This window comes from Schistocerca piceifrons, chromosome 3 (assembly GCF_021461385.2).
Source record: "Schistocerca piceifrons isolate TAMUIC-IGC-003096 chromosome 3, iqSchPice1.1, whole genome shotgun sequence".
NCBI classification, from domain to species: Eukaryota; Metazoa; Arthropoda; class Insecta; order Orthoptera; family Acrididae; genus Schistocerca; species Schistocerca piceifrons.
In genome coordinates this window covers 216,253,676-216,267,491 of record NC_060140.1, presented here as the reverse complement: position 1 = coordinate 216,267,491, position 13,816 = coordinate 216,253,676, and the positions used below count along the sequence as shown (strand labels likewise).

At 44.0% G+C, this 13,816-nt stretch overlaps 1 protein-coding gene across 1 annotated transcript in view; it reads right to left on the bottom strand.

Annotated features, from left to right (window-relative positions):
* The window catches only part of LOC124788522, a 215,060-nt gene that overhangs the window by 93,683 nt on the left and 107,561 nt on the right, over positions 1 to 13,816 (bottom strand). The window contains exon 4 of the mRNA XM_047255792.1: positions 11,085 to 11,256. Within this exon, the coding sequence (XP_047111748.1) occupies positions 11,085 to 11,256 (172 nt within the window). The remainder of the gene's footprint in view (positions 1 to 11,084; positions 11,257 to 13,816) is intronic.

Sequence of the window (13,816 nt, the reverse complement as noted above, 5' to 3'; positions counted from 1 at the left end):
CACCCCCACCAGTCCACCTTCTCCAGTATGCTGATGACACCGCCTTCCTGGCTCTCTATCCTACCCTTCAACGGTCTCAACGTACCCTCCAAACCCACCTTAACCAGTTCACCACTTGGTGTAACCAGTGGTTCCTCCATCTCAACCCCTCCAAAACCCAGGCAATCATCATAGGCCGCACCACTCGCTCCTTTCGCCTCCATGATTTCTACCTCACCCTTTATGGTCGTCCCATCCAGCTCACTCCCACCCTGAAATACCTTGGCCTCACCCTCGACCGACACCTCACCTGGACCCCTCATCTCCAGACCGTCCAGCAGAAAGCCCATTCCCGCCTCCGCCTTCTGAAACTCCCATCTGGCCGGGCATGGAGATTGCATCCTTCTACCATCCTCCACACCTACAAATCCCTCATCCGTCCTATCCTCTGTTATGCCAGCGTTGCCTGGATCTCCGCCCCCACCCGCTTTTACAAGGCCCTCCAAATCCTTGAACACCATGCGCTCCGCCTTGCCTTCCGTATCTGCCTTCCTTCCCCCACACGGCTCCTGTATGAACTGATCCCCTTCCCCCAACTCCTCCTGTTCCTCCATCATCTCCGCATCCTTTATATTGTCCGCAGGCTTGATCCCCCCCCACCCTCTGGTTTCCTCATTCCTCTCCACCCCCCACCCATTGCCGCGCCTCTATCACTGTATCCCTCCCTCTCTCCACCTCCACACCCTCCATCTCCTTCATCAGGGCAATTTCAACACCTCCCCCTCCCAGATGACAAACTTCGCCGTGACATCTACCCTTCCTTCCAACTATAACCTGGCCTTGTTCCCCCCCCCCCTCCCCAGGGCCTCCTTTTTCCTCTTCCCTCCTTCTCCCAGAGCGGATTTTCCTCCTTTCCCCCCCCCCTCCCCTGAGACCCTGCACCCCATACTTGCCTCTTTCCTTCCCACATCCCTCCCTACCTGGCCCTCCTCAGTGCGCCCCCCGCTTGTCTCCCCCATCTCTTCCCCTCCCTCCCTTCTTCCAGTCTCCCTCATCTCCTTGCGCCTGGCAGATCCTCTGTATTGATCATCATCAGTGTGCCACATCAGTGTTATGTTTAGTGCTGTTTCTCCTGTGCGTCAAGAGGTGTGATTTTAATTGTGTACTGCCTTGAGGTTCGCCGTCAGTGTTTGTTATGTGCTACGCCATCCGTCGATATCTTTTATGCTCCAGTCATACTGTGCCTTGTGTTCTTTTAATTGTCGCAGTGTGTGGCTTTTTGTGTGTGTTACTTTTAAACAGTTTTTTTATCTCCATTTTACAGTCACCCCGTTTTTGTATATTGCCTTCCATGATGTTCCCCCTTTTTTTTATATCTATGTTCACCATATTCTCTCTTTTGTTATTTTTAAATGTCTTCTGTTATTTGTTTCTATGTCTTTCGGCTGAAGAGCAGCGCATATGCTGCTGCCAGCCCGCCCCGATGGGGAATTGAAATACAATAAAGAAAGAAAAAAAATCTTTGCTGACTGCTATTACTTCCCAGTTGTTGTGTGTTCAGAGTTAGTTCGGATCTGCCAGTGAGTTGGGAGGCGCTAGCAGTGCAGTTGGGACCTGGCAGAAGTTCAGTTGGGGCGCAGCTGCAGTGAGATCCGGACTGCCATGCCTTGCCCGACGGTTGCCGAGACATATCACTTGAGTGCGGACCACCTTGGTTGGTCGGCGGTCGATCGTCTTGTCGGACGACGTGTATGTTGGCCGGCGATCGCTTATGGGTTGCCTGCGTGTGCCGTCTCGTGATTCGTCCTTGTTATTGCACAGTTGCTGCCGTTAGTATTGTCTAGTCATTCGTGCAAGTGTGCGTGAAACTGTGTGTAGCTTGTGATGTCGAATGCTCCGTTATTTTAGTGCTGTTTCCGTGATGATGTGTGGCAGTCGGTCGGTTGGTGTGGATCAGCCGGGAAATCTCCGCGCGGCACAGTGGGCCGGGCCCGCTGGCGGTCTCTACGCAGTGTCGGAGTGTGTGGGAGCTGTTCCGATTGCTACGAGATTCGTGGCTCACCGGCCCAGGACATCAAAGTTGAGTGGTGATTTAATTACCGAAGCCAGACTGTTCACATTGTGCCATTGATTTTCATGGTTGGCTGTTGGGATTATTCCGGTGAGCAACAGCGAGTGTTTAAGTTGGCGAAAGTTTGCCCACCATCCGGTGGAGTTTAACTGTATATTTGGTTATTTGAAGTCCAAGTGCACTAGCGGAATTTTCTGCCTTGTGGCCGTTAGCGTTCCGGTTACCTGCCCTGGCCGCTGACGTAAAATTCAGGCAAAGTTCTTTCCTGACCGTGTAGTCGCTGTCCAACACGTGTGTGTAGTTTTAACAGCTTATGCACACTTGGTTGTGGGCGGCTACGCCTTTTACGTTTTGGCTTTGGAGTTCCTTGTGCACTGGTCGGGTGGAAGGCAAATCGTCTTTTCGGTGGGTCCGCTGACTGTCTCTTGGTTGGGTTGCCGGCGGATCGGATACAGTTGCGCCGACTACCTGTCTCCCCTAAGCGAACGTTAATATTTCAATTGCAGACCGACCCCCGGAAACTTCTGAGTGCCGCTGGCTGTACTGCCTTTCCTTATTGGTGTTGGATTGTGTATTTTAATGGCTTATATCGGATGGTTTGAATTTGTATGCTTTTAGTTGGGTTTTAAATAATGGGCCTATAGCTGCTTTAAAATTTAAATTCCTTACTTATTAAATCTTAGATTGTTTGGGTCTTCAGCCTGTGTAAAATATGGTTTAAAGATCAAGCTTTGGGCATTCTACCAACTAAAAATTATTTTAGTTGTTTCAAGTAATCTGCCTTCAGCCGTTCATAAATTAAAGTTCTTGTCCTTCAAGTATCAGACTGTGTGGAGCCTTCAGCCTAATTGAAGATAAGGCCTTCTGCCTTGTGTTTCTTTTAAATTAATTTTACCTGCAGTCTTAAATCATGGGTCTTCAGCCGTCTTTAAATAAAACTTGTTTGCTTTTGAAGTGTTAGATCTGTTGAGCCTTCAGCCAAGTTACAGAACTTACTTACGTGAGGCCTTCTGCCTTCTAAATATTCTGTTTTGAGTCTGAATTTTAAGTTAATGGCTTTCAGCCGTTTTTAAATTTAAGTGGTTGTGCCCTTAAGGCACAAGATAGTGTGGCATATTCAGCCGATAACTTTTGCTGTGTTATCTTGGCAACCAAATGAAGGTACATGTTTGAGTGTAACTGACAGCCCCTTTTTGGCCCCTTTCCACAATTCCAACTACCTGTTCTGTCCTGCGGACTGAAACAGGCCGTTTCATTACGTGTTTACGTTATTCCAAAACAAAAAAAGAATCCAGCATACTGTACGTACAGAATAGTACTGATGCATTACAACAGCGGCTCGATGTGGCGACCACCAATTTTGTTACAGTGTACCTACAAAGCAGTGGCGGATACATATGGGTCGGGGGGGGGAGGAGGCGCCCCCCCCCCCCTGCGGGTCCGCTCGCATTGCCAGCCGCCCCGCCCCGCCCCCCCCCCCCCCCCCCCCCGCTCCCACCACCCACCACAGTCAGCCCGCATGCTGTTCCGTAGTTTCGTCAGTCGACTCGACTGAATCGAGTAGTTGTACTTTCCTATGAAGCACGCACGTCTGCACCATCGTATTTTATACGTTTCTGTTTGGCACATAGATAGCTAACACATACCTAAGAGAAAAGTCGCAGCCATTCTAGTGATCTCGATACGTTATTCTGTCTGGCATTTGTTCGAGCAAAATCACGAATATTCTACTGCTTTCTTGTACAGGGTGCCGTCGATAGGTAGCGTTACAAATACGGACTATTCGCCGAATAGGAAGTTATTTTACATTCAGAAGCAGAAATATTAAGACAGATGAATGAATAAGTAAAAAGTCCTAGTTGCAGCAAGTGTAAGCGTGAAGATTAGTCAAGAGTGACGAGTGATCAGTTGATTATGAAATATTACTAATAGTAATTCATAGTAATTTCTCAGAAAAAAATATTGTTACGAGACTCGTGACAGTATTTTTACTAATAGCTTAACAATAGTTTTCCATACCTAACTCGTAATACTATTGATGCGTATATCTCCGATAATAGTGACTTTCGAGAAGATTCCTATAAACGCCTTGTTACTATATAGGCCCTATATCGAATGCACTAGAAGGGAACGGCTTAGCTCTGTTGAACACTCAACCTGGCACTGATTGCCCTATTGACGATGTAATTAACCAAATTGCCAGGAAGAATAGGCGCACAGAATTCATCATTTACGGAAGAGTGCCACAATTCTTTTTTGTATCATACGATGGCATTGTCTTGTATATGTGTATAATCAGTTTAAATAAAACTTTCTTAAACTTTGCATGTGAGTTGATTATTTTTTTATTACGGTAAAAGTACAGGTGGCTCAAGATATCTTTAGTGCCACCTCCTTGAGGTTTTTCTGTATCCGCCACAGCTACGAAGCATGTTCTGGTACACACTCTACATCCCACCGGGTGTCTTCTCAACTTCTAGTGCAGCGACCAGAACTCGTGCCAGCAGACCTTATTCTGTCTCTATAGGAGTCTCGTAATTTAAACTTCGCATAAATTGTGATAAATAGATGTTTCGCTATGTTTCCTTCCGAACTGTTGCCTAATACTCGTAATTGTACTACGTCACGCCTAATTCAATTCCTCAAACAACAGTGTATGAGTTAAAAATCTGAATTGAAACCGTCGAAGAAAGTAAACGGTACGTTTCCGGACATGGGTTCTTAATCAAAATATTACACCCGCACCTACAAGACCTAGAAGTTTGTAACGGGAATTTACGAGCTCACTGTATACATATGCAGGGTATCCCACAAATGTTGCAACAAACTTGGAGGGGTTGTAGATCGTATCTTGAGGAATAAATCGAGAATAGGAACACGTGCCCGGAAACGTCATCCAACGACACTACAGAGCGTCGAAATTTTAGCCACCAGCATCTGCCACTATGCCACCACTTAGAGAGAAAACGTGACTTTGTACGTTGACGGACCGCAGGCGGACTGATTCACAATGTTTGTTACTCAGTGATCGCGAGAGATCGTCAGTGGAGAATATGGAGCTAGCTGCTGCGTAGCCACGTCGTGTCTCATATGAATGTTTAGTTGCCTCTGTGGGCAATGGTTCCAGGAGAAAAATAAACTATGCTTGGAACCTGTGTCTGAAATTGTCATCCACACAGGCGACAGAGTATCGCATTCATAGGAGGCAAGGCCTGTCTATACAGCAGCTATCACTGTCTTCTCCACTGGCGATCGTTGTGATCAGTAGTGATCTCTGAACACCAAACGACATTGCGAGACGTTACGCCTTACGTTCCGTCGGCGTACAAAGTCATATTTGCAGCCGAAATGGTGATCTATTAGAAGGCGCCGACGCCTGTATCTTTGACGCTCCGTAGTGTCGCTGTATGACATTCCGGACATGGGTACCTATAATCGATTTGCTTCTCAAGACGCCCTCTACAACCTACTGAAGTTCGTCGCAACATTTCTGGAACACGCTGTATAGTACATGAGATTCTACTGTGATATACAAATGTTTATTTTATATATTTGTGATGGTAGTGCTTCCTGCTTTTAGGATGCTGTATTTTATCCGTGTTACATACGCTTAGCACTAACTTATCACAAAATTGGATCTGAAGATGGTTGACTTTTTAAACTGAAATAAATTGAAATTACATATCTAATTTCTGATACTTAAATGTGATCTAGACAATTAAATATATATATATATATATATATATATATATATATATATATATATATATATATACATGTATATATATGTTGTTGTTGTTGTGGTCTTCAGTCCTGAGACTGGTTTGATGCAGCTCTCCATGCTACTCTATCCTGTGCAAGCTTTTTCATCTCCCAGTACCTACTGCAACCTACATCCTTCTGAATCTGCTTAGCGTATTCATCTCTTGGTCTCCCTCTACGATTTTTACCCTCCACGCTGCCCTGCAATACTAAATTGGTGATCCCTTGATGCCTCAGAACATGTCCTACCAACCGATCCCTTCTTCTGGTCAAGTTGTGCCACAAATTTCTCTTCTCCCCAATCCTATTCAATACTTCCTCATTAGTTATGTGATCTACCCATCTAATCTTCAGCATTCTTCTGTAGCACCACATTTCGAAAGCTTCTATTCTCTTCTTGTCCAAACTATTTATCGTCCATGTTTCACTTCCATACATGGCTACACTCCATACGAATACTTTCAGAAATGACTTCCTGACACTTAAATCAATACTGGATGTTAACAAATTTCTCTTCTTCAGAAACGCTTTCCTTGCCATTGCCAGCCTACATTTTATATCCTCTCTACTTCGACCATCATCAGTTATTTTGCTCCCCAAATAGCAAAACTCCTTTACTACTTTAAGTGCCTCATTTCCTAATCTAATTCCCTCAGCATCACCCGACTTAATTAGACTACATTCCATTATCCTTGTTTTGCTTTTGTTGATGTTCATCTTATATCCTCCTTTCAAGACACTGTCCATTCCATTCAACTGCTCTTGCAAGTCCTTTGCTGTCTCTGACAGAATTACAATGTCATCGGCGAACCTCAAAGTTTTTATTTCTTCTCCATGAATTTTAATACCTACTCCGAATTTTTCTTTTGTTTCCTTTACTGATTGCTCAATATACAGATTGAACAACATCGGGGAGAGGCTACAACCCTGTCTTACTCCCTTCCCAACCACTACTTCCCTTTCATGTCCCTCGACTCTTATAACTGCCATCTGGTTTCTGTACAAATTGTAAATAGCCTTTCGCTCCCTGTATTTTACCCCTGCCACCTTTCGAATTTGAAAGAGAGTATTCCAATCAACATTGTAAAAAGCTTTCTCTAAGTCTACAAATGCATAGAAATGTAGGTTTGCCTTTTCTCAATCTTTCTTCTAAAATAAGTCGTAGGGTCAGTATTGCCTCACGTGTTCCCACATTTCTACGGAATCCAAACTGATCTTCCCCGAGGTCAGCTTCTACCAGTTTTTCCATTCGTCTGTAAAGAATTCGCGTTAGTATTTTGCAGCTGTGACTTATTAGGCTGATAGTTCGGTAATTTTCACATCTGTCAACACCTGTTTTCTTTGGGATTGTAATTATTATATTCTTCTTGAAGTCTGAGGGTATTTCGCCTGGTTCATACATCTTGCTCACCAGATGGTAGAGTTTTGTCAGGACTGGCTCTCCCACGGCCGTCAGTAGTTCCAATGGAATATTGTCTACTCCGGGGGCCTTGTTTCGACTTAGATCTTTCAGTGCTCTGTCAAACTCTTCACGCGGTATCATATCTCCCATTTCATCTTCATCTACATCCTCTTCCATTTCCATAATATTGTCCTCAAGTACATCGCCCTTGTATAGACCCTCTATATACTCCTTCCACCTTTCTGCTTTCCCTTCTTTGCGTAGAACTGGGTTTCCATCTGAGCTCTTGATATTCATGCAAGTCGTTCTCTTATCTCCAAAGGTCTCTTTAATTTTCCTGTAGGCGGTATCTATCTTACCCCTAGTGAGATAGGCCTCTACATCCTTACATTTGTCCTCTAGCCATCCCTGCTTAGCCATTTTGCACTTCCTGTCGATCTCATTTTTGAGACGTTTGTATTCCTTTTTGCCTGTTTCACTTACTGCATTTTTATATTTTCTCCTTTCATCAATTAAATTCAATATTTCTTCTGTTACCCAAGGATTTCTACTAGCCCTCGTCTTTTTACCTACTTGATCCTCTGCTGCCTTCACTACTTCATCCCTCAAAGCTACCCATTCTTCTTCTACTGTATTTATTTCCCCCATTCCTGTCAATTGCTCGCTTATGCTCTCCCTGAATCTCTGTACAACCTCTGGTTCTTTTAGTTTATCCAGGTCCCATCTCCTTAAATTCCCACCTTTTTGCAGTTTCTTCAGTTTTAATCTACAGGTCATAACCAATAGATTGTGGTCAGAGTCCACATCTGCCCCTGGAAATGTCTTACAATTTAAAACCTGGTTCCTAAATCTCTGTCTTACCATTATATAATCTATTTGATACCTTATAGTATCTCCAGGGTTCTTCCATGTATACAACCTTCTTTCATGATTCTTAAACCAAGTGTTGGTTATGATTATGTTGTGCTCTGTGCAAAATTCGACCAGGCGGCTTCCTCTTTCATTTCTGTCCCCCAATCCATATTCACCTACTATGTTTCCTTCTCTCCCTTTTCCTACACTCGAATTCCAGTCACCCATGACTATTAAATTTTCGTCTCCCTTCACAATCTGAATAATTTCTTTTATTTCATCATACATTTCTTCAATTTCTTCGTCATCTGCAGAGCTAGTTGGCATATAAACTTGTACTACTGTAGTAGGCGTGGGCTTCGTATCTATCTTGGCCACAATAATGCGTTCACTATGCTGTTTGTAGTAGCTTACCCGCATTCCTATTTTCCTATTCGTTATTAAACCTACTCCTGCATTACCCCTATTTGATTTTGTGTTTATAACCCTGTAGTCACCTGACCAGAAGTCTTGTTCCTCCTGCCACCGAACTTCACTAATTCACACTATATCTAATTTCAACCTATCCATTTCCCTTTTTAAATTTTCTAACCTACCTGCCCGATTAAGGGATCTGACATTCCACGCTCCGATCCGTAGAACGCCAGTTTTCTTTCTCCTGATAACGACATCCTCTTGAGTAGTCCCCGCCAGGAGATCCGAATGGGGGACTATTTTACCTCCGGAATATTTTACCCAAGAGGACGCCATCATCATGTAATCATACAGTAAAGCTGCATGCCCTCGGGAAAAATTACGGCTGTAGTTTCCCCTTGCTTTCAGCCGTTCGCAGTACCAGCACAGCAAGGCCGTTTTGGTTATTGTTACAAGGCCAGATCAGTCAATCATCCAGACTGTTGCCCTTGCAACTACTGAAAAGGCTGCTGCCCCTCTTCAGGAACCACACGTTTGTCTGGCCTCTCAACAGATACCCCTCCGTTGTGGTTGCACCTACGGTACGGCTATCTGTATCGCTGAGGCACGCAAGCCTCCCCACCAACGGCAAGGTCCATGGTTCATGGGGGGGATGTATATATATATATATATATATATATATATATATATATATATATATATACGCTTCCAACACGTGCAAAAGTGTTATTTAAAAGCTGACCAATGCCTGTATCGCTGTCGCTGATTTATAGTGAAAGTTGGCATGCAATAGGGATAATTTACTCTGACTCCCTCTGATATCTTACGAAGCATGTTGACCGTTTCTATGGATACCCACTGACATATCTGGTGAGTGCAATGGGAAAGAGCGGAATGTTACAGATGCTTTAGAAGAACAAAGCATGTTACTGTGTGTACGGGCGCGAGAGTCGATGTCAGACACTACTGAGTCTTTTTCTGTTCACTCAGATCCAGAATCTTACAGTATTTCAAAACTTACATGTTCTGTCTGGACTGTCAATGGTTTCATTTACCTCACATTCGCTATTTCGACGTTTGTGCCATTTCCAAATGATAAGTAAATCGTCATGAACTTCGTCAATACATATTTTTTGCAATTAAGACGACACCGTACTCGTGAATATGATTAGAACGTTACTGTTTTTGAGGCTTATTCAATCCCATGGCCGGCCGCTGTGGACGAGCGGTTCTAGGTGCTTCGGTCCGGAACCCCGCTGCTGCTGCGGTCGCAGGTTCGAATCCTGCGCACCAGTCATTGCCCAGCACTGATTGGTGTACTGCACTCTGTCCCATCTTTCCGTTGTTGCATTCCGAGGTAGTCGATTGCGACGTCTGTTGCCAAAACGTGTTTGCCAGTGGAACCTAACATTGTGTTTTTCCGGTTCCTGGTTCTTCACTTGAGATGCGCTACACGGAAATCCCAGTGCCTGCACGTACTACCACTGGTCGGGTGCCATTTTATATATACGTAGAGGGCGAAGAAAAATTCGCACACTCGAACTTGCTCATATATTAGCGATACAAAAATGTCTCACAAAATTTCGTCCTGCGCGTATTTCAGACAGTAAATGGACGTTAAAGGTTGGCAATCTGGCAACACTGTAATCACATGTATAGTAACTACCTCTGTCAGCAAACAGAGCAGTGCTGTGTGGTTGGTGCAGTAGGCAGTGTTTGGGTTGGTATGCAGGAGGTGGAGGTTTCGATTTTGATTCGAGACATATTTGTTTTTATTTGCTAAAAGTAGTCTGCGTGGTACGGTATCTGGCATTTTAATCGACATACAGTGATTACAGTGGGTCTTCCACAAAACATTTGCAGTTACGTACTACGAACACAGAAATGGAAGTATAATCGTTTTCATTTGTCAGCTTTTGAAGAACACTTTTGCACGTCTTGGACGCGAATTGTTTCGTGTCCCTGCAGATACTAGATTCCCAACCTGTTTTCTGTGAACCCCCCCTCAGTCGTCCCATCGAAATAATTTGCAAAGCACGTTGCTCCGGCGTATCTTAAATGTGAGATGGCCGGATCTTTGGAGGGAGACAAATCAGCAACCAATCAATATACAAATCAAGGAAAGAAAGTGGAACTGGATTTGGCATTTGAGGAAACTAATGGAGCTGTTGAAAGGATGGCGCTGGATTGGAACCCTCAAGGAGTTAGAAAACGTTGTCGTCCCAAACAGACCTGGAAAAGGACGATCGATAGAGAAGATGCAGAGGATGGGAAAACCTGGAGTGAAGTGAAGATACTTGCTAGAAATCGCTCAGGTGGAGGAATTTCGTCACGGCGCTATGTTCCAGAGGGAACGACTGGAACTAAGTCAAGTCACGTTGCTAGCGCTAGCGACGTAAGGCGCTAACTGATTGTAATGGACCTGAACGTGGCAAGAATAACAGTCGGTATTAATCGATAATACTGTTTACTGTTGGAAACATGTCAATATTCTTAAGTACCTTGCTCAGTTTTTCGATGGTACGCAAATGTTTAACAGATGTAGGTTGACTTTCATGTGTTTATAAAAATTTCCGGTTATGTAATAAAGGTAAAGTCACTTACACATTTCTCTGGAAAATCATTTCTCTCAGTTTCTGGAGATCTCTGCAGTATGTAATGTAAACTTCATATTTATCCATATATTTCTGATAGGTGATATATATGCCGCTGAAATTTTTCTTTTCCTTCCAAAGACAATTCAGCTCGTGCAACAGGACATCAGAGTTCTTCTTGACTGAAATAAAGTGTTTTGTGTTGATTACATAGAAGCAGCAACTTGTTATAAATAAAGTATCTCTAAATAACAAGAACGATATTAAATTTGTGCAAGATATATGGGGCTAATTTAATACTGATTATATAGCAACATTTTCAGTTTTTTAAGCCTCGCCTTGCTTGTCTGAAACCAGTAGTATTTTTGTTTATTAATGATGAAACGTCTGTGCTGGAAGCTCTGTGTATAACGTAGTAGTCTCGTATCTGGACGAGCATAGTGATCATATTTTTTATCGAAGGCATTTACTCTACAAACAATTTTTCTTCTGAAAAGAAAACAATACATTACTTACATGAAACGTATTTGGAGTTGCGAATACCCACAACCATTAATTGTATAAGTGAATGTCGACAGTGCAAATTTGTGGCGGACCGGGATTCAAACCCGGATTTCCCGCTTTACGCGATCGCCTTACCCGCCTTTTTCTTTCTTTTTTTTAAATCTCATTTTGTTCGCTTTCGTTCGTTGTATCTGCTCGGGGCGGACGTCGTAAGACACCCGTTTTAGTTCGTTGTTGATCGGTGAACTCAGTTCTTTTATCACAGAGGGCAGCTAACCCTCTGACCGAACACGCTGAGGTACTGTGCTGGCACCATTAGGCAATCCGTGCACGACCCACGGTCGGACGCAAACTTCAATATGTCGTTGTTCTGCGTAACAACCTGTACTCGTGGACACACTGTGTAATTCCTGTACAGGCGAGACATTTTAACTGAAAATCGCAATGCTCCTTCGGAAATGCAGGCCCTCGACTCTCAACAAAAATGTCCTTCCTGGACCGAAATATACGTAACGTACGAGTGCAGGTTGTGACAGACGGACGACGAGAAATAGAAGTCTGGGTCTGGCCACGATTCCTGCCCTGACAGCCGAAGCTGTTGAGGCGACCGCTCACGTAAAGCGGGTCATCGGGACAGCTGGGTTCGAGTCTCGTCCCGGCACAGATTTCCGCTGTCGTCACTCCCTTATACAGCTGATGGTTGTTCGTTTTCGCAAGTGCGAATTCATTTCATAACAGCTGCAGTCGCCGCAGTCCCCGTTAGGCCTACGGACAAGCATGCACGTCCGAAGGAACATTACATCGAAATCCTGAACATCAAAGGCACTGCAGTATCGTACACATTATTTATTTTTCGCAAAAGAGCATTCTGCTCATTTTCCTTCCACATCTAATTCTGTTCTTTATACAGGGTGGTCCATTGATCGTGACTGGGCCAAATATCTCACGAAATAAGCATCAAACGAGAAAACTACAAAGAACGAAACTTGTCTAGCTTGAAGGGGGAAACCAGATGGCGCTATGGTTGGCCCACTACATGGCGCTGCCATAGGTCAAACGGATATCAACTGCTTTTTTTTTTAAATAGGAACCCCTATCTTTTATTACATATTCGTGTAGTACGTAAGGAAATATGAATGTTTAAGTTGGACCACTTTTTCGCTTTGTGATAGATGGCGCTGTAATGGTCAGCAACATATGGCTCACAATTTTAGATGAACAGTTGGTAGCAGGTAGATTTTTAAATTAAAATACAGAACATAAGTACGTTTGAACATTTTATTTCGGTTGTACCAATGCGATACATGTACCTACCTGAACTTATCATTTCTGAGAACGCATGCTGTTACTGCGTGATTACCTGTAAATACCACATTAATGCAATAAATGCTCAAAATGGTGTCCGTCAGCGTCAATGCATTTGGCAATAGGTGTAACGACATTCCTCTCAACAGCGAGTAGTTCGCCTTCCGTAATGTTCGCACATGCATTAACAAAGCGCTGACGCATGTTGTCAGGCGTTTTCGGTGGATCACGATGGCAAATATCCTTCAACTTTCCCCACAGAAAGAAATCCGGGGACGTCAGATCCGGTGAACGTGCGGGCCACGGTATGATGTTTCGACGACCAATCTTCCTGTCACGAAATATGCTATTCAATACCGCTTGAACCGCACGCGAGCTATGTGTCGGACATCCATCATGTTGGAAGTACATCGCCATTCTGTCATGCAGTGAAACATCTTGTAGTTACATCGGTAGAACATTACGTACGAAATCAGCATACATTGCATCATTTAGATTGCCATCGATAAAATGGGAGCCAATTATCCTTCCTCCCATAATGCCGCACCATACATCAATCCGCCGAGGTCGCTGATGTTCCACTTGTCGCAGCCATCGTGGATTGTCCATTGGCCAATAGTGCATATTATGCCGGTTTACGTTACCGCAGTTGGTGAATCATGCTTCGTCGGTGAACAAAACGCGTGCAAAAAATCTGTCACCGTCCAGTAATTTCTCTTCTGCCCACTAGCAGAACTGTACACCACGCTCAAAGTCGTCGCCATGCAATTCCTGGTGCATAGAAATATGGTACGGGTGCAATCGATGTTCATGTAGCATTCTCACCACCGACATTTTTGAGATTCCCGATTCACGAGCAATTTGTCTGCTAGTGATGGGCATCATCATTTGTTGCAGGTCGTGGTTGACGTTTCACACGTGGCTGAACACTTC